This window comes from Lithobates pipiens, unplaced genomic scaffold (genome assembly GCF_037356315.1).
Source record: "Lithobates pipiens isolate NorthernLeopardFrog02 unplaced genomic scaffold, aLitPip1_a1.2 Scaffold_28, whole genome shotgun sequence".
NCBI classification, from domain to species: domain Eukaryota; kingdom Metazoa; phylum Chordata; class Amphibia; order Anura; family Ranidae; genus Lithobates; species Lithobates pipiens.
This window is the reverse complement of record NW_027507789.1, coordinates 146745321-146770201: the sequence shown is the minus strand read 5'-3', so window position 1 is coordinate 146770201 and position 24881 is coordinate 146745321. Positions and strand designations below refer to the sequence as shown.

The 24881-nt window shown below is 42.0% G+C and overlaps 1 protein-coding gene across 3 annotated transcripts in view; it reads right to left on the bottom strand.

The window, feature by feature from the left end:
- Nucleotides 1–24881, bottom strand: part of MYO15B (myosin XVB) — a 337586-nt gene that overhangs the window by 87591 nt on the left and 225114 nt on the right. For all 3 annotated transcript variants that reach the window (XM_077459669.1, XM_077459670.1, XM_077459671.1), the window contains 9 exons: nucleotides 19188–19263; nucleotides 17247–17365; nucleotides 13650–13768; nucleotides 13425–13566; nucleotides 13224–13335; nucleotides 9130–9287; nucleotides 6605–6729; nucleotides 4236–4299; nucleotides 3824–3896 (listed from right to left, as the gene is read on the bottom strand). In XM_077459669.1, coding sequence (XP_077315795.1) covers nucleotides 3824–3896; nucleotides 4236–4299; nucleotides 6605–6729; nucleotides 9130–9287; nucleotides 13224–13335; nucleotides 13425–13566; nucleotides 13650–13768; nucleotides 17247–17365; nucleotides 19188–19263 — 988 coding nt within the window. The remainder of the gene's footprint in view (nucleotides 1–3823; nucleotides 3897–4235; nucleotides 4300–6604; nucleotides 6730–9129; nucleotides 9288–13223; nucleotides 13336–13424; nucleotides 13567–13649; nucleotides 13769–17246; nucleotides 17366–19187; nucleotides 19264–24881) is intronic.

The following is a 24881-nucleotide window of genomic DNA, read 5'->3' as shown; positions in this document are numbered from 1 at the left end:
TGTGTGTGTGTGTGTGTGTCCAGCCTACCTGTGTCCCGAGCCTTTGTCCCGAGCCTCCGTCCCGTGTCGTGCCTTGCCTTCGTCCCGTCCCGTCCCGTCCCGTCCTGTCCCGTGCCGTGCCTTGCCTTGCCTCCGTCCCGTGCCCTCTTCGTCGGCGGCCATTGTAAAATTCAAAAGCCGCGCCTCCTCCTTCGCCTGTGATAGGCGGAACACTGAATTTCCCAGCAGCCTGTGTTCCGCCTATCACGGACGTCGTATCATCCTCGTCCGTAGTACGAGGATGAGACGATGCCCGTGATAGGCGGAACACAGGCTGCTGGGAAATTCAGTGTTCCGCCTATCACAGGCGAAGGCGGAGCCGGAGGCGCGGCTTTTGAATCATAGAATGGCCGCTGTCTGTCTGCTCGACACGCTGATCGAGCGGGCAGACAGCGATGACTCGAGTATAAGCCGAGGGGGGCACTTTCAGCCTCAAAAAAGAGGCTGAAAATCTCGGCTTATACTCGAGTATATACGGTAATTAGTATTCTTTCCATAGCACGACTTTATTCACTTATTTACATATGAGAAATAAGGCAAGTCCAGGAGATTTAGGGAATCTGTAATGCTGCGTACACACGACCAGACTTTTCGAGGGATTAAGTCTGACAGACTTTCGACGGAGTTCTGATGGAGTTCTGACAGAGTTCTGACAGACTTTACGAATGAGCGGACTTGGCCACACACAATCACACCAAACTCCGACGGATTCGAACGTGATGACGTACGACTGGACTCGAATAAGGAAGTTCATAGCCAGTAGCCAATAGCTGCCCTAGTTTTAGTCTGTCGGAATAGCATACACACGAGCGAATTTTTCGGTAGGAACTGGGTCCGGCAGAGTTCTGGCGGAAAAATTTGAAGCATGTTTCATTTCTAAAGTCTGTCAGACTTTTGCGAATCAAAAGTCCGTTGCAGCCCACACACGATCGAATAGTCTGCCGGAATCATTCCGTCAGACTTTGGATGTTGAAAAGTCCGGTCGTGTGTACGGGGCTTTTGTCTCAGAGGAGTGAGAGTCTGGCGTGTCAGCAGGACTCTAATAAGAGGCCAGGACTGGGCCCGTATAGCATGAATCTGTAACTATATATACAGTGCCTTGCGAAAGTATTCGGCCCCCTTGAACTTTTTAACCTTTTGCCACATTTCAGGCTTCAAACATAAAGATATACAATTTTTATTTTTTGTGAAGAATCACCAACAAGTGGGACACAATTGTGAAGTGGAACGAAATCTATTGGATTTTTGAAACTTTTTTAACTAATAAAAAAATGAAAAGTGGGGCGTGCAAAATTATTCGCCCCCCTTGCGTTAATACTTTGTAGAGCCACCTTTTGCTGTGATTACAGCTGCAAGTCCCTTGGGGTATGTCTCTATCAGTTTTGCACATCGAAAGACTGAAATTCTTGCCCATTCTTCCTTGCAAAACAGCTCGAGCTCAGTGAGGTTGGATGGAGAGCGTTTTCTGAACAGCAGTTTTGAGCTCTTTCCACAGAATCTCGATTGGATTCAGGTCTGGACTTTGACTTGGCCATTCTAACACCTGCATACGTTTATTTGTGAACCATTCCTTTGTAGATTTTGCTGTATGTTTGGGATCATTGTCTTGTTGGAAGATAAATCTCCGTCCCAGTTTCAGGTCTTTTGCAGACTCCAACAGGTTTTCATCCAGAATGGTCCTGTATTTGGCTGCATCCATCTTCCCCTCAATTTTAACCATCTTCCCTGTCCCTGCTGAAGAAAAGCAGGCCCAAACCATGATGCTGCCACCACCATGTTTGACAGTGGGGATGGTGTGTTGAAGGTGATGAGCTGTGTTGCTTTTACGCCAAACATATCGTTTTGCATTGTGGGCAAAAAGTTCGATTTTGGTTTCATGTGACCAGAGCACCTTCTTCCACATGTTTGGTGTGTCTCCCAGGTGGCTTGTGGCAAACTTTAGACGAGACTTTTTATGGATATCTTTGAGAAATAGCTTTCTTCTTGCCACTCTTCCACAAAGGCCAGATTTGTGCAGTATACGACTGATTGTTGTCCTATGGATAGACTCTCCCACCTCAGCTGTAGTTCTCTGCAGTACATCCAGAGTGATCATGGGCCTCTTGGCTGCATCTCTGATCAGTCTTCTCCTTGTCTGAGCTGAAAGTTTAGAGGGACGGCCAGGTCTTGGTAGATTTGCAGTGGTCTGATACTCCTTCCATTTCAAAATGATCGCTTGCACAGTGCTCCTTGGGATGTTTAAAGCTTGGGAAATCTTTTTGTATCCAAATCCGGCTTTAAACTTCTCCACAACAGTATTACGGACCTGCCTGGTGTGTTCCTTGGTCTTCATGATGCTCTCTGCGCTTTCAACAGAACCCTGAGACTATCACAGAGCAGGTGCATTTATACAGAGACTTGATTACACACAGGTGGATTTTATTTATCACCATCAGTCATTTAGGACAACATTGGATCATTCAGAGATCCTCGCTGAACTTCTGGAGTGAGTTTGCTGCACTGAAAGTAAAGGGGCCGAATAATTTTGCACGCAGCACTTTTCAGTTTTTTATTTGCTAAAAAAGTTTAAAATATCCAATAGATTTCGTTCCACTTCACAATTGTGTCACACTTGTTGGTGATTCTTCACAAAAAAATTTAAATTTTATATCTTTATGTTTGAAGCCTGAAATGTGGCAAAAGGTTGAAAAGTTCAAGGGGGGCGAATACTTTCGCAAGGCACTGTATATATATATATATATATATATATATATATATATATATATATATATCTCGTGTAAGATTGGGGTGATCAGACTCAAGCCGTAGGTGTGTTTGCAGTGTGTACGCCAGTCCAAAACTGTATCTTAAGGCTGTAGTAGCCCACTTTTATTTAAAGTATTTAAGAAAGTTCACATATACATCAGTTGCCCACGCAGGGGGTTCTTCCAGATAACATGAATTAAAGAAAATACCAAACCAAGCCATGTACTGCTGTTCAGAGTATATAGTGCAGTCAGTGTAGTATATATATTACAGTACAGGGTATATAGTGCAGTGTATAATATATTAATATAGTATATTGAAGTGGTTAAGGGGAGCCCTATGACAGAATTAAGAAAAAAACGGCATGGGTTCCCCCCATCCATATCAAGCCCTTTGGGTCTGGTATGGATTTTAGGGGGGGGGGCCCACGCCATTTAAAAAAAAAAAAAATTGGGGTGGAGTTCACCTTAATATCCATACCAGACCCTAAGGGCCTGATATGGACTGGGGGGGGGGGAACCCACTCTGTTTTTTAAAAAGATTTTTTTATGGTCCTGCTGAACTCGATGTCAATGTAAATTGTACCCCAAAATCGCAAAAAGTAGTTCAGAAATTACTTGTTAAAATCGGTGCAGCGTTGCAGATGCGGCGTCACACAGATTAGAACGGTACCATTGACGGCAATTGCTGCCGATTTGACATGTGATTTGACATCTGACATTTGACATAACAGCAGCATGGTCTAGAGAGAGGTCCAACATCTGGTGGCGCTGTCTGTGAGAGGGATCCTGGATCACAAGAAAGGCTGAGCAGAATTACAAATCCCTTGCACTAGTTTACATATGTGTATTTCAACTGCATGTTGAGCTGTTCATTTTTAGCTTAGTTTTTAAAATTTACATGCAGCAAACCAACTAAAAGCCTTAAAGATATATTTTTATAAAATCAGTCTCAAAGCATTATTATGTTTATCAGCTCCAAACCCTACAGATGATTCCTTGAAACAGATTTTTTCCATAACTAAGATGAAAATACATACCCATGAAGTTGTTTGTTGCCAGCTCATTCAGCTCTTTGTCATTAAATAATATTAAAGACTCCTGAATCGGTACCTGAAAAGCATAGCATAAAATTAGATATTGGTTCATGTGAGTGACCTTGAGCAGTACAGTTTGCAGAAAGGATTGTGGTACAATAACACTGTTTAGAAAGTTGACTGGTGATGATGAGAAGTCCGGCTGTGTAAGATTATTGACATGTTTAGGGGACTAATTGAGTTGTAAGACTGTAATGAGGACGATGAGTGAGATCAAGGAAGAGTTACAGGACATGATAGATTGATTGTGTGAAGATTGTGGTGGTATGTGTAGTATGACAGACTTAGAAAATTGGTGCATTGCTAGCTAAGTGTTGTAGACTAAGGTGTTGTGATGGCGTTAAAAATTTCCTACCTTTGTGTGCTGCACCAGCTCAATTGCTTTCTTCCCTTCAGCAGCCATTCCCTTCCACCCAAGCCTATGAAACAACAGCTAATATGAACTTTACTTATTACAGGTTACAAAGTTACAGAGTTAGGCTGGCCATACATGGACGAATTTTGAAAGAATTTTCTTTTGAAAATCAGAAATTTTGTGCATTTTGTGATCCGATGGTGCCACTATTGATTTAGAAAGAATTTTCATGCCTGGGAATCTTACATAGCTATTCAGGTTGAAAAAAGACACATCCAGAAGTCCATCCAGTGAATTTCCTTTTCTTGAACATGCGCATTTCTTTTTTGATTGCATTTCTCACACGATTCTCACATCATTGATTAGAAAATCGTTTTTCATGTCCGAATACTCAAATTCGATGGTTGCACGAAAATCAGCTGTTGCCAACCCACTAATGGTGTGAAATTCGAACAAAAATTCTTAGATAAGATTTTTGAAAGAAAATTCTTTAGAAATTCGACCCCTGTATGGTCTGCCTTAGTCAGCTTGCAACAAAACACAAATCCATCTAGTACAACCAATAAAAAAATAAATAAATAGAATACCTCTATATACAGAATCCTAAACCCACAATATGATCCAATTTGCTTCAGCAGAGCAACATAAATTGAGGGCAATCGGATATTACCTGGATCAACAAACTCTGGCATTATTACCTACAGAGCCTTGAAATGGAATGGTTTAGATCAAAGCACATTCATGTGTTAAAATGGCCCAGTCAAAGTCCAGACCTAAATCCAATTGAGAATCTGTGGAAAGACTTGAAAATTGCTGTTCACCGACTCTCTCCATCCAATCTGACAGAGCTTGAGCTATTTTGCAAAATTATCCAAAATAACATGCCGCATCTAAACAAATGGAAGGGATCAAATTAATAATAAATAACAATAATAAAAAGATAAAAAGTTTTTATTATCATTGTTATTTATTATTATTAATTTGTTACGTTCCATTAGTTTAGATACGGCATTTGTTATTTCTGATAATTCGTAACTTCGGATAAATTTGTATTCATTACGTTGACTAACTGAAAGGAAATTCCAATACCTATAATTTAATAGTTAGTTATTATTTCAGATTTTCAAATTTTTGTGTTTTTGGATTTTCTAATTTCGAATTTACGAATTTTCGGAAAAGTTGTTAAACAGGTTTTCATTAATTCGGATGTTTCTGAATGAACAAACTTGTTGAAATTCGTCAAAAAACTAATTCGGAACAAAACAAAAACAAACAAAACAAAACAAATTGCAATGTCTATTATTTAGCCCTTTCCACACTTCTCTAGTAGTGACTTGCCAGCCTTACAGTCTACTTCTCTTTTTGAGGATTTTGGAGGATGGATTGCTCCACAGTGTCTGCAGATACACAGGTCAGAGTGGCCTTGTTTTAGTACTTATTTACTTACTGTTAAAGCGATTTGTAAAAGACCTGCAAAGCAATGGCATAAAGTGCTAGTATAATGTGAATATTATGAAATACTCACCTTGGAACAAAGCCCTCCAGCGCTGTACTGTCAGCGCTGAGGCGGCTCACATGTTCCTCCAGTCTTTCTTCCGGGTTCGCACGCTATGTGATTGGCCGGAGCTGCGATGACATCACTCCCGTGCAATGCGCCCAGGAGCCTTTTGTTCCAGCATGAAGCTCTTAACTTCTAGCAAGGTATTCCGGGCCTTCGGAGCACATGCACCAGTGATGTCACTGGCTGCATGCAGGGTAAATATAATATATATGTTTAATATATATTAATATATTATATATTATATAGTGCACGGTTAGGAGAAATTCATTTTACCTACAGGTAAGTCTTATATTAGGCCTATCTGTAGGTAAAAATGACAAAGCGGGCTTTACTACCACTTTAAGAATATGTAAATAATTAACAAGTTAAGGCAGTTGGGGGCACTTGGGACAAATCACACTCCTCCCTGAGACCAGGGCCAATCTTATACTCTTCAACAGTAAAGAAGCAGAAACTTGGCCATGTGCTGCCACCTACACCAGGATGATTAGGGTGGATCAGACAGGTACAAGTTCTCATATAAAATGTGTGAGGATGAGCAGATATCCCCTGCACATTGTGCTCAGGGAAGATAGCTGCATTTCTATGGCCAGTTGTAGTTTACTATACCCTGGGCATAATATCTTTACAATTGATACAGAGATTAGATACATTACACTGACGGTATATTAGTATGTATTGCATTTGTGTCTTGGGCTACCAATCATGTTTTTTGGATGTATATAAGAATAATAGTATTAACTCCAATCATCATAACCATTTAGCTTTTCACAAGCTTTAAAAACAGAACACTTGGAACTTTACTCACATGGTCTGTGCTTCCCGGAAATATTTCAGTGCAAACTCCACCATGGTGTAATGTGTTGCATCAATGGGTTGTGGTGAAGGTGAAGGACTTGGATTTTGGATTGACCCCTCGCTCAACTTGCCACTCTGACAAAACAGATCACCATAAGACACATTTGGCTTCTTAGAATTTCCACATTCTTGAGTGACATTGCTTTAAAATGAGAAATTACTCAAATGTTTTAAGCCTTTTAATACACTTATTTTGGTGGCCAATGTTTCTTGAGATTGACTGTTTCAATTTGATTATTTTATTCCAATGCCTTTAATATTTTGATTCATGGTAAATTTGTCCATGTCAGTAAAATCCACATGATGTCGGCAGCACAGAGGTGTAGTGGTTAGCACTCTCACCTAGCAGCAATAGGGTCACTGGTTCAAATCCCAACCATGGCACCATCTGCCTGGAGTGTGCATGTTCTCCCTGTGCCTGCGTGGGTTTCCTCCACACTCCAAAGACATGCTGGTAGGTTAATCAGATCCTGTCTATAAATTAGCCCTAGTATGTATATGTGTTTGTAAGGCTGTCGGGATCCTCCATGGTAAAGGACCACACTATATCAAGATGCAATGCAACTCAAGAAAATATTGAAATAAGTAAACAGCAAAACACATTGACCATTTTACAAAACAATTCATTTGATAACAATTGGAAGATACCAAACATCTGATATATTTATCTTCAATTTAATTATGCAAAATTTGTAGTAACCAATGAAAATGATGATGAAAAGCGACTGATAATTGCTGCAGTTGATTATAATATTGCAAATATACGGTAAAATCAAAATAGTCTTATAGTACATACTGTAAATATGTGAACTATCTTACAAAAAGATTTTATATTCTTCCCCATGATTAAGTTTCCCCCTGAATAAGATGAGTGAAACGTGTTTGGGGCGTGGCTTGCCTGGAGCCCAGGCTGACACTGTTATTTCATATATCCATAGGGTCTAGCATTGATGTGCGGCACATAGGACCTTTTTTATTTGTTGTTTCATTGGAGCTGGGATGAGCTCTGTCCTTGCCAGCACTCCCAGCGGTGTACTACAGGTGATCACTCGGCTGGAGCCTTGAGGGGCACCCCTTATTTGTTGTCTGGTCACATGAAATATTATTATTTTATGTTCACATTGTCCATCGATCAGGTACAGCTTCTTATCGGCCTAAGAGGTTAACCTAAAAGTCTTACATGACTGTAATAAAATCCTCAGCTGAAAGTGCATATGAACTGACAGAACCCCATGGAGCTAAAGAAGACTCCAGCAGATATCAGCACTCCCATATTGTTACCCTTCTGAGGTGGAAATTGTCAGGTAATTGTAAAGACACCCTGTGACCTAAGTAAATGAGGTAGTTCCTGAAGCTCGACCTGACCGGCCCACTCCCAGAGTGGTTTTGATAAAGCACGAATTCGGTGTGAAACGCGTAAACCTTGTACCCCCCTGCCTGTCTGTGCTTGGTTATTTTTAAAGGATTTTGTATTATTGAATAAAGCTGAAATTGCATCGTGTGAGTGTGCAGCCATCTGATTTTTATCTTGGCCCATTCTCTGAGGCTTCATATCCACAGTAAGGCCGCGTACACACGCGGGGACTGTTCGCCCAACTTTGTCCGCTGAACAGTGTTTCGGCGGACAGTCCGCTCATGTGTGGGCTTTCAGCGGACAGTTTCAGCGAACAGTCCGCTGAACAAGGTTTTTCGGAATTTCAGAAAAACTGTCCGCTGAAACTTTGTTTCAGCGAACAGTCCCCTCGTGTGTAGGCTTGTTCGGCAAACTAAGTTCCGCGCATGCTCAGAAAGGATTTACACGCCGAAAGTTATAATGCAGTGTATAGGACGTCGTATTTTTCGTCCCGTCGTACGTGCCGTTCACGTCATCGCGCACGGTTTCAGCAAACTGTTCGTCCGTCGTGTGTGGCCATGTCCGTCCATGCTAATTTTGAGCGGACTGTTTGCCGAAACTGTTTGACGGACAAAGTTGGGCGAACAGTCCCCGCGTGTGTACGCGGCCTCAGTGCAATGCCAAGAGCTCTGGATCTGGAAAGCACTCTGTGGCTAAGTTGTTACCAGAACTGAGATTGGAAAGCACCTTATGTGGAACTCAGTGCCTGAAAGTCACTTTCATGCAATCCCTGCAACATCCAGTCCAGCCGGGTCCAGACGCGCAACATCAAAAAAAAAGGGGCAAGCAAAATGAGGCTAGTTTTTTTACACCATAGAGCTGAAGAAAAGTTGTCTTTTCTCCTAGGATGCTACTAAAAGCCCGAGGTATGCTGGTAGTAAGAGAGGATATCCTGGGCTGACATATAGTTTTTAAAATTTGCCTGTTTCCAATCCTCCTGTCGGCAGAAGTATAACCCAAAGGTGAAAGGTGTCCTGTGCTCATGTTTTGGCCATATACACACTTTTACCCAGGAATGTCTCATTTCCATAAGGTGTATGTTTTTCCTTAACTGCAAAATGTGGTGGGATTTTCTCTCTCACCTCCGTGCTGAAGGTTCTGCGGAGACCCACAGGACGGGGCTTGATGTTTTGGCTTTCTTTTTTCTCCACTGTAGAGTAGTAGTCTGGGACTGCAGCTGGCTGCACAAATCGGGATGGGAAAAGACCTGAGTGTCCACCAAGAGAACCAAACTGCCAGCCTGAAAGACAGAAATGAAAGAAGTCAGAAATGAAGTAAAAACAATGCAAATGCAAGGATCTTTACAACAGTCAGTCAAATTGGGAGAACAAGGCTGGATATTGGAGGGTGTAGTCCAGCCAGGAATTGGGCAGGCTCTACCTAACTTACTGCAGCTTCTAATGCATACAGTGGGAAGCTTAAAGTGTTCAGTGATATCACAGTAAGCAATTTTAGTATAGAAGAGATGCACATACATCTGTGCAAGATGGAAGGTAAGGTGGGAATTCTTAAAGTGGATGTAAACCCGATTCATGAAATTTGAACTGGGAACATATATCTGTAGTGTTTTATTATCTCTCTAAAGCCCTGTGTCTCCTAGCTTTGTCCTGCTCTGTTTGTTATCAGCCTGAGAACTTTTGAAAATCTCTCCGAGATCCAGAAAAAGAAGTGTGTGTCGGGGGAGGTTACTATAAACAGATTAGCACACTGCTAAACCATACACAGGCAAGCTCTGCATGTGTGGGGAGGGGAGGTGTGTGCCTTTCCTCCAATCAGCTGTCTCACAGTGTCTAGCAATGATCTCCTCCTACAGGGGAATCGGGAAGTGAAAATTCTAACAGAACGAGCACTTTATAAACAGTATATCAAAGTGAAGACAGAAGATATACATGTAAAACTTATGTAGGGCGATTTGTTTCATCCCTGTGTATCATCTAAGGCTGTTCACTTCACTGGGTATATGGAGGGTTTACATCCACTTCAAAGCTTTCTGATAGACATAATAACAGGGGGATTTAAAAATTATCGATGAGAAAATATGCAGGATCCAGAAAAAAGGATCTTGCTGGATGGGCACATTTGCAGTTCGGGATTAGTGATCTCCTGCATCCTGATATGGCCATGGCGAGGGACCTGGATGAAGGTTACTTTCATTCTTCACAAGGTATAGGGAAAAAAAAAACTAAAATCTTTTGTAAGCGTTAACATATTAATTTAATTAAAAATAATTTTTTGGGAATTTTTAGATCTGCAGCTCTCAACAAAGCAATACCTGGTGAACCTGCCATGAAGGTAGCTATTTGGTGCAATAGTAGCTTTGAAATGTACTCACTGTCAATCACAGGCAAGGTGGACCTGATGGGGAACTAGTCTCTCAGAGTTATCGATCAGTCTCCACCCACTTGAAAACTCAAATTCAAATTGATGGCCACTGTGTCTGTTGGGTGGGGGGAGCCTGGTGGGGAACTCTGAGACTAGTTCCCCATCAGGCCCCCCTTGCCTATGATTGACAGCGCACGGCAGTGCAGGGTGACAAAAGTGCATGAAAGCTATTCCCCATTAAATCCTAATGGCACAGTTCACACTGCAGGTGCACTGGGCTTAGTCCTGCACGCTGCATATTGGGTGCAGTTTTTCAAAACCATACCAAAAAGGCATGGGAAAGCATCAAAAGTGTATCACTGTGAAAGGGCCCTTAAGCTGCAAAAAAGCGCATCAAAGCAAATAAGTGTGAAAGGGCCCTAAAAGCAGACCTGATAGGGAACTAGTCTCTCAGTTCCCCCCCATCAGGCTCCATCCACCGCTAGTACAAAACTTCTTCACGTCAGTGTGACAGGTGCAGTGGCCAGGGAGGGGTGGGACTGATTGCAATGAGAAATGAATGCCCAGTATGGACACTCCGACCACAGTGATGGCAATGGCAGATATATGTACCTGTCTGTGACAGGTACACGAATTGGCCCCAATTACCGTCACTTTTAGTGCTTCGCCCCAACAGAATTCTAAAGGGTGTCCATGATACCCTTTTTTAAATTCTCCCCAGTGTGCAGTAAATGGTGTAGTATTCATCTGGGAGCAATAATCATTCAGATAACTTTTATTGGATCAGAGCAGGTTGGATGTCAGCAAACATGTCACCACTGACATCGCACGCTCCATAGAGGTCTATGGAGCATCTGTGCAGGCCCGCCTAAAAAAAATATGACAGGCGGACCTGAACGGACAGTCCGTGTGAAAGAGACCTATTAGGGTTTACATCTACTTCAACTGCTTGGTGAGTTATATTATCGTCACTGATGTCAGTTTGCTGCTAATAAGATAACTGCTAAAAGCATCTAAATCAGCATTTCCAGAAGGAAAGGTGAGCAATGGCAAAATCCATGTGTCTCCCATGTTAGATGTTCTTTAAATATATTTTACGTCATTACAATTAATTATCTGTAGAAAAGTCCAACATAACATAACATAATCTTTGCTGTGCCAATCTTCCAACTTGTCACACTGCTAAAGTATCAATTCAAAAATGGGGCCACTAGAGCACTCCATGTATGCGTAGCCATTCATGTTGCCACCCACACACAGACCACTTCAGCCATGCTTTTTTGGACTGATGTTTGCACAGTGTGATGAGTTGGAGCCTGTACACAGCCAAGTTAACCCTATACAACCTGGATCCCCAGAATTGCACTCAGAGGTGCCTGTTTTTTCTAATTGCTCAAAGGAGGAGGCTTTTGTGCCTTCAGCTACTACTACTTCAAAGCCAAGTCCACAGTCTGCTTTGCAAAGACTTTTGTTTCAGTCATACAGAAGGAATTTTACTGTCCTCATCTTGTACTTAGTTCTTTTTGGAGCATCCCCTTCCATTCCCCAACCCTATACAAGTTACCCCAAAAATATAAACAATAAAAAGAACACTATATCGTTAGACGCCCTCTGAGGAAAGTGATGACAGAAACACGTCAGGGTGTTGCTACGCAGCACATTGTTGGCTTCTCCTCGTCTTTCCTTCCCGGGAACACAGCGAGATCGGTGAGAGTTTAGATGAGAACGCGCGACTGACACAATATTGTTGTTACATGCCATTATTTTATGCTTACAGTGTGACTGTTTTATCGTGAGATAATTTTAGATCAATAAATAAGTGTTGTACTGAATTACACTATGTGGAATTCTTTTATCTATTTGCTTGTGACGAGTGAAATACAGATGGAAAGTGTCCAGTGATTATCTGTCTGATTGATAAGCATGCAAACCAGCATGATCTGGTAAGTGGATTACCTACAGGGCTGTGACACAGGTGGTGTGGTGAAGGAGATCGTACCATATTGGGAACAGTGTTAATGCTTTCCTCCACGATGGTCTATGTTACACTCACCTTTTTTTTCTCAATGGACTTTCACTGAGTGGATCACCATTTTCTACCTTTTCTAAGCGGACTGTTAAGCAAATCTATTGCTATTTTAAAAGCTTGCTATTTTTGCACCAGTGCTGCTAATGTTTTAGGAGTTTTTCTTGACATATATTTGATGTACTAAAAAGAACACCCCTGGACTTGTTATTGAGCCAAAAAATAACTGTGATTGTGTGCCTGGCTGTGGGGCAATTACTGGGGAAAAAGAAACTGGGCATATTTTCAGGGGCTTCTATGAAAGTTAGTGTTACATATCTATGTTACTTAATCCTGACCTCTGAATTTTGAGCATCACTTAATCCTGAACCCTGAAGCTGAGGGCTTAGAATTAGGTATTGCATAGAGTCCACGGATCAGGATTAAGTAATGCACTGAGTTCAGTACAATGCAAGCAGGTAGCTTATTTTTGATGTGTTCACGTGCTGCTGCAAAAACCGATGCAGTGCCTTTATAAACATAGTAAATCTAGTAAATTTAAAACATTTCTGAAATATTATTTCTTTATTGTGAAAGATATTTTGTTTTGGGTCCGTATTGTCTTTATTCATGAGTAACTTTAATTAAATAAACTAGGGAGGCCACTGTGCCTGCAATCGTGTGTTAGTGCACACTTATTTCAGTAATCATTTTACAACCCATTTAAAAATTCCCCTACAATATAACACAAACATGTACTCTGTAAATAGGTTCACCACCATGTACCGGCCTCTTTGTTTCCATGCACGCCACACAAAACCACGTTACTCCAATGATTGTTGTCATTACCTGGTTCCAATCCATCCATTGGCATCACTTTGATGATGTCACCCTTCTTGAACTCAAGTAGACTTTTATCATCAGTAAAATGGCTACGTAGCGCAACCACATGATTGGATTCCTGTGAAAACACCAACAAAAGGACACTTTTATCAGGGATTTTCTTTTCGAATACTAGGCCAATTGCTATAGTATGATCTCCTTCATCACCTTCACCAGTTCCTGCAGAAACAGTTCCACCAAGCTTTTTAGTGCCTGTGCTCTGTCGGAGCGCAAACTCAGATCCTCGGTACGCAGACAAAAGCGCAAAGTGCGGGAATCAGACATTTCCAAGGACAGGATATCTACATAACTGAAGGATAAAGAAATTAAAATGTTTTTGGAAAGATTCCTTCCAAGATTTACTTATCTTCCATTGGTTGTGTTATGGCCCACCTGTAGCTGTACAGAGTCTTCAGGTATCTCTGTTGGAATCCTGTTGAATTGACATCCTTCAGCAGCCGGATCCCTCGGTGAGAAACTCCCAAAAGCAGTTTTTCTATATCATCATCCAGCTAAAATCATGAAAAAGGTAAAATGTTTTTAAATAAGAAGGGGATGAAAAAAATTATATACTGCAAAACAGGAAAAAAAAGGAAATTGTGTAAAGAGATATCAAATATACCCTTGAAATGTGTTAAAGTTTAAACTCCAGCCTTGTTTTTTTTTTTTTTTCTTCATCCCAACTGACAGTTTGATAACCGAAAGTGGAATTAAAGTGTTATTAAACCCAGGACTCTGCATTCACTATATCAGGTCTCCCACAGTACAGTACATGGAAATGCAATTATTTTAGTAAATATAAACAGCTACAGTGGTGTGAAAAAGTGTTTGCCCCCTTCCTCATTTCCTGTTCCTTTGCATGTTTGTCACACTTAAGTGTTTCGGAACATCAAACCAATTTAAACAATAGTCAAGGACAACACAAGTAAACACAAAATGCAATTTGTAAATGAAGGTGTTTATTATTAAAGGTGAAAGAAAATCCAAACCATCATGGCCCTGTGTGAAAAAGTGATTGCCCCCTAAACCTAACTGGTTGGGCCACCCTTAGCAGCAACAACTGCAACCAAGCGTTTGCGATAACGTGCAATGAGGCTTTTACAGCGTCCTGGAGGAATTTTGGCCCACTCATCTTTGCAGAATTGTCCTAATTCAGTTACATTGGAGGGTTTTCGAGCATGAACGGCCTTTTTAAGGTCATACCACAACATCTCAATAGGATTCAGGTCAGGACTTTGGCTAGGCCACTCCAAAGTCTTCATTTTGTTTTTCTTCAGCCATTCGGTGGTGGACTTGCTGGTGTGTTTAGGATCATTGTCCTGCTGCAGAACCCAAGTTCGTTTCAGCTTGAGTACACGAACAGATGGTCAGACATTCTCCTTCAGGATCTCTTGGTAGACAGCAGAATTCATAGTTCCTTTTATCACGGCAAGTCTTCCAGGTCCTGAAGCAGCAAAACAGCCCCAGACCATCACACTACCACCACCATATTTTACTGTTGGTATAATGTTCTTTTTATGAAATGCAGTGTTCCTTCTACGCCAGATATACTTGGAGACACACCTTCCAAAGAGTTCCACTTTTGTCTCATTGGTCCACAGAATGTTGTCCCAAAAGTCTTGGGGATCATCAAGATGTGTTGTGGAGAAATTGAGACGAGCTTTGATGTTCTTTTTGCTCAGCAGTGGTTTTCTCCTTGGAACTCTGCCATGCAGGCCATTTTTGCCCAGTCTTTTCCTGATGGTGGAGGCATGAACGCTGACCTTAACTGAGGCAAGTGAGGCCTGCAGTTCCTTGGACGTTGTTGTGGGGTCTTTTGTGACCTCTTGGATGAGTCGTCGCTGCGCTCTTGGGGTAATTTTGGGCGGCCGGCCACTCCTGGGAAGGTTCACCACTGTTCCATGTCTTCGCCATTTGTGGATAATGGCTCTCACTGTGGTTCGCTGGATTCCCAAAGCTTTGGAAATGGCTTTATAACCCTTTCCAGACTGATAGATCTCAATTACTTTCTTTCTCAATTGTTCCTGAATTTCTTTGGGTCTCGGCATGATGTGTAGCTTTTAAGGATCTTCTGGTGGACCTTACTGTGTCAAGCAGCTCCTATTTAAGTGATGCCTTGATTGTGAACAGGTGTGGCAATAATCAGGCCTGGGTGTGGCTAGAGAAATTGAACTCAGGTGTGGACAACCACAGTTATAGTATGTTTTAACAAGGGGGGCAATCACTTTTTCACACAGGGCCATGATGGTTTGGATTTTTTTTCACCTTTAATAATAAACACCTTCATTTACAAATTGCATTTTGTGTTTACTTGTGTTGTCCTTGACTATTGTTTAAATTGGTTTGATGTTCCGAAACACTTAAGTGTGACAAACATGCAAAGGAACAGGAAATGAGGAAGGGGGCAAACACTTTTTCACACCACTGTAAATACCTTTTCTCATCAGCAGTATATAGCAGTCTTGTGATTTCTATCAGTACCTGGTGAAGCTCGTAGGAGGAGTTTTCATATTGCACTGAGCTGTCCAATGAGGCTGCAGGGCTCCTGACCCTCTGTCTGGACATGTTCGGACAATGCTGATTGGCCTTGTGATGATCACATGCACTCTCCCAAGAAAAAACCTCTCTAGCAATACACACCAAACTGAGCATGTGCAGCCTGACTCCAAAGCCTCTATCTTATCCGGACTTTTCCAGGGGGACAGTGCAGGGAGGGGAGGATCTGTGCATACAACATCAAGCAGCCTTTGTATACAATGCAGAGGATTAACCCTTTAGGTTCCACAGTGAGAATAACAAGCATGCTTTACTACATATACAGACTGATTTCACTTTGTGGGTTTAGTAACAAATATTGTTGGTGCTATATGTGCGCATTATGGCACATCTAGCACTACTGTGCCAGCCTCCAGTGATGATGGGACCATGATTCTGTCACCACTTTGTTCCCCTTCGCCCCTGTTTCTTTTAACTTCTGTAGCAAGTTGCTTTGACCATTAGAAGGCAACTGGTGATGTAATTCCTGAGCATGTGCCAGCACCTAGCACACTGTGACAGGATGTACATTGTGCGATGCATATGCCATGCAATGTAGACCGAAGACAAAAAGAAACACCAGGAGTTTGGGAAGAGCTTCTTTTGGAAAAACAGACTCTGCAAGTCTTTTCTATTGAAAAAACTCCTGGTTATTTTTGTTGTGGAGTTTTATTTCTGCTTTAAATATTTTTTGTTCTATAATTACCTTGGTGTTCACGATGACTACCCTAAAGGGTCCTGTTCTTTCCGAATAGATGATTTGATTGGTCTGCTGCTACTCCTACCCTGTCCAAACAGCAGGCTGGGGGTGGGAAGATGACACCAATGTATCTCTTATACAGTCTAAACTGTAGCAGATAATGTGGTGCCATCCTCCTGGCTGTGTTGTGTGGCAGAGCTGTGTAAATATCAGGACTGGATGGGCAGAAATACATATCTTCTGACAGGTACACATTTGTGCATTTAGCTGTTGCTTGAAGTTCAGCTTCAATTTTACTGAGCAACATGAGTCTCCAAAACAAAGGGGCTCACTGTGTATTTACCAATGTCTTTGGAGTTTAGAGTCAAGAATTACAAACCTAGCACCCTGGTTCCGTGGCTCACATCTTGATGCCTGTTTTTCAGGAGTACAGTTAAACTTCAACACATAGTGAAAAGGTGCTACTAACAAATGGATAATGAAATGAGAAATAGATGTTGGAAAATCAAAAAATGAAAAAACAATTAAATGGACGTGTCATGGAAGAAAGATGTGGCCGGCAAATTCTGACCTCAGTACTTCCCGTATCACTGACCTAGAACAAGCCTGCACCAACTCAGAACGCTGTATATTTTTCGTAGTCCTAACATAAAAGTCATTGGTTTAGCAAGAAAGCCAGAAAAAGTAAAGTTTTGGGAGTTCACAGCATAAAGAAATGTACTCAGTTACAAAACTATACGGTTAATTTTACTCACCGTGACAGGGAAGAGGCGGGAAAAATAATTCTCCCAGTTATCCCGGGCAGCTATAACAATACGTTTCTTAATAGAATCTTCTGTGATGGAGCTGGCATCACTTCCTACTTGGTGGTCACCTGGTCAACAGAAATCAGAAAAAGGCCACTTATACACACAATCGTTTCTACTGTAAATACTGTACATGCTCATCTGCATGTCTGACTTAAGCCTTGTGCACACTATGAGTTTTTTTCATTCAACCCAGCAGGCTGAATAAAAAAAACAGAGGAGCGCGTGAGGAGATCCTGGACTAACTATGTGATGTTAGTACAGAGATCCCCCTGCTGAGCTATTGTGTTCTGACAGGCGGTCCACCCCCCTGGATCTGCTATCTGCTGCTAGAGAGACTGAGCCATTTAAGAACTTACCATACAGCCATCCAGTAGCCTTATTGCTGCCTGCAGCTTGAACTGGGACTGTTCTCATGTGCACCAACGGTACAACTGGGCCCCAGTGCTAGCTGGCTAAAGAGTTAGGTCTAAAAACTGCCCTTTTACCAATGCTATAGCAAGACCTTCATCTATGCTTATGCTAAGTGATACCTCTCTGGGACACTGGAACATATTCTAGCTAATCTCTTAGGGTGCACTCTAAGTTAGTTATAGTTTTATTATTCACATTGCAGTTAATGTTACACTAAATGGTCTTGCATCTATTTCCTGATACTAACATTAAATTTAAAGATATCCATATTGGTGTTCTTAGAAGTGCTTGCTGCTTCATTCAACCAGGTGTACCAGAGAGCAGAAGATTATTCACTGAGTTGAGGCAAAGAACAGAGGACCCAATCAACTAGCAGCTCTTGTATGGGTAGCGCTACAGTAGTTAGGGTTAAACTGGTTTTCCACTTTAAATCCAAGAAAACAGCTAAATAAGAACTTGAAATATTATATATATATATATATATATATATATATATATATATATATATATATATATATATATATATATATATATATATATATATTTTTTTTTTAAGACTTGACGATCCACAAACGCCTGTCAGACAACATGCCCTGATCTGCCATATTTGTTTTATCCACAGCAACTAAGCAGTACAGCTTTGCCAAAGACTTACCCTGGCCTATGAATGGACAGTGAAAGAGCAGCTACTGTCACCTTGTGTCACCTAGTGAAGCTTGCAGTATCAGATTGGCAACAATGTACAATGCCATGTAGCCCAATTACCTCAGAATACTAACTCTCCCTTTCCTAGTCAGTGCCCTGCTCTGCAGAACGTTAGAAGCTGATATGAAGGCAGATTCAGGTATTTATACTAGCTGCATAAAAAAATAAATTGATGCTTTTTTAAGGAATACATACTTAAAGCGGTAGTAAAGTCTGCTTTGTGATTTTTACCTACAGAGAAGCCTATAAGAAGATTTACCTGTAGGTAAAATGAACATCTCCTAAACGTTCACAGTTTAGGAGATATTCATCCTGGATGCAGCTGGTGACATCATGCGCTCTGAAGGTCCGTCATACCGCGCTGAAGGGCTACTGCTCACATTTGTGGGAGTGATGTCATTGTAGCTCCAGCCACTCATATAGCTGGAGCCCGTGAACCCTAAAGAAAGACTGGGTGAAGATGGAAGCCCTGTCAGTGGTGACAGCACGTCGCTGGCGGGCTTAGTTCTAAGGCAAGTATGTCATAATGTGCTAGTATGCAATGCCTTGCAGGTGATTTTTTTTAAAAACTGACGCGGTTTACTACCGCTTTAATTTAAATCTTTGCTTTTCATATCTAGCTAGAGTTTGGATCTAAAGTCTCCAAGCACCTGACCACTTTGATAGTCCACAGCTTACTGCTTAGCAAAGAGCAACACTAGCTGGCTAATCACAGGAAGGGAAGGCAAAGGATGTGGGCAGGTAAATCTCATACATTTTCTTTGTACTTACTTAAGAAGTCTTTCATCTTCCGTCTCTCCTCTTTAGACAGCTTGAAAGCAGTGTCTGAGAATGTGTCTCGAATTATCTATCACAACAGAAACCTACATGACTATTGTGCACATCAAATCCTATATTCATAATTAACAGGTACCCAGGTACAAGTTACTAAAGATCTGACTTCTACAAAACAACAAGATAGAATAGTATCAACAATGTTTACTATATGGGCTTTGGATACTAAGAGCATCTTATGATATTGGTGAAACCAAAGCTTAGGATCAATGTTCTGTCCTGGTCAAATTCTACAAAATCTGTTACAGCAGACATTCTGAATCACTATTCTCAAACCATGCGGAGCTTATTACTAATGTCCAGATAAAGGAACACCTGGGTAGCAGTGATCATAACATGATTTCCTTTGATGTTAGCGCTAAACAAGAAATACATACGGGTAAGATAAAAACACTTAACTTCAAGAGAGCTAATTTTCCGAGGATGAGGGCTACTCTCCAGGACTTAGACTGGGAGAGAATATTCGCTTCAATGGGCACAGAACAGAAATGGGAATTCTTCAAAAAGACTGTTGGGGACCTCACTGCAAAGTATATTCCCATGGGGAATAAGTTTAAAAGGCTAAAAACAAAACCTATGTGGCTCACGGCCAAAGTTAAAAAAGCTATAAACTGTAAGAGAAGAGCTTTTAAAAAATATAAAAATGAAGGATCACTAGTGTCATTTAAATGTTACAAAGAAATTAACAGAATATGTAAAAAGGAAATCAAGGATGCAAAAATTCAAAACGAACGACAGATTGCAAAAGATAGTAGGACAAACCCCAAAAAATTCTTCAAATATATTAATAGTAAAAAGGTCAAGTCTGAGCATGTAGGCCCTTTACAAAACAATCTAGAGTTGGTGACTGGGGACAAAGAGAAGGCTAATTTATTAAACACTTTCTTCAGCTCTGTGTACACAAAAGAGCATGGGGGAGCGCATGTCCATAATGGGGGTGATAGTGACACAGCCCCAAATGATCCACAATGGCTCAAAAGTGATATGGTCCAGAAATACTTAGATAGAATAAAGGTGGATAAAGCACCTGGCCCTGATGGCATCCACCCACGGATCCTAAAAGAATTGAGCTCTGTAATTTCAGAGCCATTGTATCTAATTTTTAGGGACTCATTAATGACGGGAAAAGTCCCACTGGATTGGCGCAGGTCGAACGTGGTGCCTATATTTAAAAAGGGATCAAAGTCTTTACCAAGTAACTATAGACCTGTTAGCTTAACTTCTATAGCTGGGAAGATACTGGAGCGTTTAATAAAAGACCACATCGACGAGTTCTTGCTGAACAAAAACACTTTAAGCAACAGACAACATGGATTCATGAAAGACAGAAGTTGTCAGACAAATCTGATTTCTTTTTATGAGGAGGTAAGTAAAACCTTGGACAGAGGGGTGGTGGTGGACGTGGTATACTTGGATTTTGCAAAAGCATTCGATACAGTTCCCCACACACGGCTCATGTGTAAGGTAAAGTCTACTGGTTTGGAAATATCAGTTTGTAAATGGATAGAAAATTGTCTAGAAGACAGAATTCAGAGAGTAGTGGTTAATGACTCTTACTCTGAATGGTCTAAGGTTATCAGTGGTGTACCCCAAGGTTCAGTGTTGGGACCCTTACTTTTTAACATCTTTATAAATGATACTGGGTCTGGGATCAAAAGTAATATTTCTGTCTTTGCAGATGACACCAAGATATGCAGTGGAATAACGTCTTTACAGGATGTCTCCAATTTACAAGCCGACCTCAATACACTGTCTAATTGGGCGACTATGTGGCAGATGAGGTTTAATGTTGATAAATGTAAAGTTATGCACTTGGGGCCTAAGAATATGCATGCATCATACATGCTAGGGGGAGTACAACTGGGGGAATCCATAGTGGAGAAGGATCTGGGGGTTTTGGTAGACCATAAGCTCAATAACAACATGCAATGCCAAGCTGCTGTTTGCAAAGCGAGCAAAGTCCTTTCTTGTATTAAGAGAGGTATGGACTCCAGAGAAAGAGATATAATTTTGCCCCTGTTCAAATCATTAGTAAGACCTCACCTGAAATATGCCGTTCAGTTTTGGGCACCAGTTCTCAAAAAGGATATTGGGGAACTGGAGAAAGTGCAGAGAAGGGCAACCAAACTGATAAGAGGCATGGAGGAACTCAGCTATGAGGAGAGATTAGAGGAACTAAATTTATTCACTCTTGAGAAGAGGAGATTAAGGGGGGATATGATCAACATGTTCAAATACATTAGGGGTCCATATAGTGAACTTGGTGTTGAGTTGTTCTCTGTACGGTCAACCCAGAGGACACGGGGGCACTCTTTACGTCTAGAGGAAAAGAGATTTCATCTTCATTGTACGATTATTTTTTATTTTATTTATTTGTTTTTAAGGTTGAACTGGATGGACTTGTGTCTTTTTTCAACCTGACTAACTATGTAACTATGTAACTATGTAACTATGTATTCTCATATTAGGACACAGACTGCAGTGCCCGTAACCAACATATCTAACACTTTCAATATTTGATCATTGTTCTTCTACCAGCTAGATTTTCCAAGACTTTCTATTCACACGTGGTTCTTCTTATCTTGCTCCACAATCTGTTCAAATTTGAGGCTCAGCAAAAAAACGTATTGCCTAATTGCCATGTTTCCTAGCATACATGAAACAGATATTATTTCACAAGCAGCCTATTAGCTGAAAATTGTATTTTTACATTATTGCTTTTTTTATGAGTTACATAGTTGGTAAGGTTGACACTGGTCCATCCAGTTTAAGTGTGTGTGTTTATTTCCCTACTGTTTTCCATATGCTACCATTTGCTAAGAAACACATCTAAAAATCATTTGAATTTATTTAGACTCCCCACTGACACCACAAACTATAGAAGGGAATGCCACATTCTTACTGCTTTAGCATTAATAAATGCTTTATACAGTTTAAAGAGGAGTGCCACCTGAAAAAAAAAATATTAAAAGTCAGCAGCTACAAATACTGCAGCTGCGGACTTTTAATAAATGGACACTTACCTGTTCCAGGGTCCAGCGTTGTCGGCAGCAGATGACGATCAATCGCTCATCTCTCGGCTGCTCCGCCGCCATCCTCTGTCAGGGAATCGGGAAGTGAAGCGCTGCGGCTTCAATGCCCGGTTCCCTACTGCGCATGCAGGAGTCACACTGTGCGTCTTCACTGGTCCCCGTTGTGTCCTGGGAACTGTGTATTTCCCAGAACACAACGGGGGGTGGGGAGCGATGTGGCTGTGTGTCTTATTCAGGGACCTAAGTTTAAATAGTTTCCTCCAACTGCTAGAATGACTTAGATATTTGTATACCGCTATTATATCCCCCTCTTAAGCGCCTCTTCTCCACTGAGAATACATTTGATGTTTGTAGTCATTCCTCATAATTGAAGTCCTCCAGCCCCCTTATTAGCCTTTTGCCCTTCTCTAGACTCTTTCTAGTTCCAGCACATCCTTCCTGAAGACTGGTGACCAGAACTTTATTGCATACTCAAGATGTGGCCAAACCCAAGTTTTTTAAAGTGGTAGAATTAAAGTCTTCTCTCATGAGTAAATTACATTTTTAGTGCATACTAATAGTCTACTGGCCTTTCTCAATGCAGCTTGGCATTGCATGCTATTGGTGAGTCTGTGATCTACTAGCAACCTCGGATCCTTTTGCATTCTTGATTCCCCGAGAGATTTGTGTCCTAGCAAGAAACTATTTATATTTATATTTTAGTTCCCAAGTCTTTTATTCCCTCCTCTATCATGTTTGTAATATATTTTTGGGGGCGGTACCTAGTTTTGACAGGTACCCGCTACCACTTCCACTCAGATAGTTCTCCTTACTCCCTCCCTACCCGCAGTGTTTTGGGACAAGTCACAGTTCCCAGAAGACTGCAGGACCATTCAAAAAGCACAGCGTGGCTTGTGCATGTGCATTGAGCAGCCAGCTGTGACGCCGCAAGCAACATAGCCAGCTGTCCACTGTTCGCCCAACTTTGTTCGTCAAACAGTTTGAGCGGACAGTCCGCTCAAAATTAGCATGGACGGACTTGACCACACACGACGAACGAACAGTCCACTGAAACTTGCGCGATGACGTGAACGGCACGTACGACGGGACGAAAAATACGACGTCCAATACACTGCAATGCAACCTTCGCCGTGTAAATCCTTTCTGAGCATGCGCGGAACTTAGTTTGACGAACAAGCCTACACACGGGCGGACTGTCCGCTCAAACCAAGTTTCAGCGGACAGTTTTACGGAAATTCCGAAAAACTTTGTTCGTCAGACTGTCCGCTGAAACTGTCCGCTGAAGCCCACACACGAGCGGACTGTCCGCCGAAACACTGTTCAGCGGACAAAGTTGGGCGAACAGTCCGCCCGTGTGTACGCGGCCTTAGGATGCTGATGCCAGGAACCTGAAGGCTAGTGAAGATCTAGCCCAGGTGAGGATGGTGCTGGATCCCTTGACAACTAAGTGTTCTTTTATTAAAAGTCAGAAGAAACAAGGTTTGTAGCTGCTGACTTTTTGTTTTTCAAAGTGGAGAACTGCTTTAACTAAAGTAGGTCTTCTTGAAAAGTTGCTATTTCCTGTTGTAAAGTTATTTCCCAAGTTTAACGGGATTGTCCCAGGGCAGAGCCATGGGGAACCCCACTTATCATTCCAGACCATTCAGAAAATATTCCATTAATCACCACCCTCTGGATGTGCTCCTGCAGCCATTTTTTTGTCTGGGTACAACAATAAAGACATGAATGTCATGGTTATGCAGTGATTTTCCTGTGTTTGCTTACCTTCCCTCATGTCTTCAGACTAAGAAGCCAGCTACTTCCACCTGGTGGTTTTTATAACCTCTCCTCTAAGCATGGCTCCACCCCAGGCCCTATCAGGGAGCCTATATAAACCTGTGCACTGCAGGGCTCAGTGCTGATCAACCATTGTGTATTCCTTTGTGTATTAGCTTCCTGTTTCCTGTCGTGTGCGCTGCTACTGATTTCCGTTACCGACCTTGGCGTGTTCTGACCATCCCTGCTTGCCTGTGACCCTGACCTATTGGCGTGTACCCGACTATTCTGTTCTGCTTGTGGCCCCGACCTTGGCTTTGTCCCTCACCATCCCTATCCTCCTGTTGCCTACTGTGGGTGTGAGCTGGGGGACCCTGGGGGTCGCGACCTGGAGCCAGTTGCAGCCAAGACCATCTTCACCACTCGAAGCTCTGGTGAACTCCAGCTGGCTCTTAGACTCCGCGCCCCAGGGAATCTCACGCTCTATCCCCAGTGGGATCTGTCCCCGTCTGCAGCAGTCAGCCGTAGGGTCCACAACCTCGCGGTGCACTCCTCATCCCTACGGTGTGCACCTGTCACCTTGCCTCAAGGTGACCTGACAGTTTGATCAGCCATGGACCCAGCTGACGTGCCGCTTCCTGCAGATGATCCATTGCAGAGCTTAGTTCGGCGACTTGAGACCCAAGAATCGCATCAGACGCAGGTGATGCAATTCCTTCAGGATTTGGCATCCCGTTTTGAACAGGTTCAGGCCTCATTAGGACCCCCAGTTCAACAACCTCAACCACTATCTGCGACTGCACCTATCGCACCAGTCGCAGCCACACATTCATTAGTACTGCCA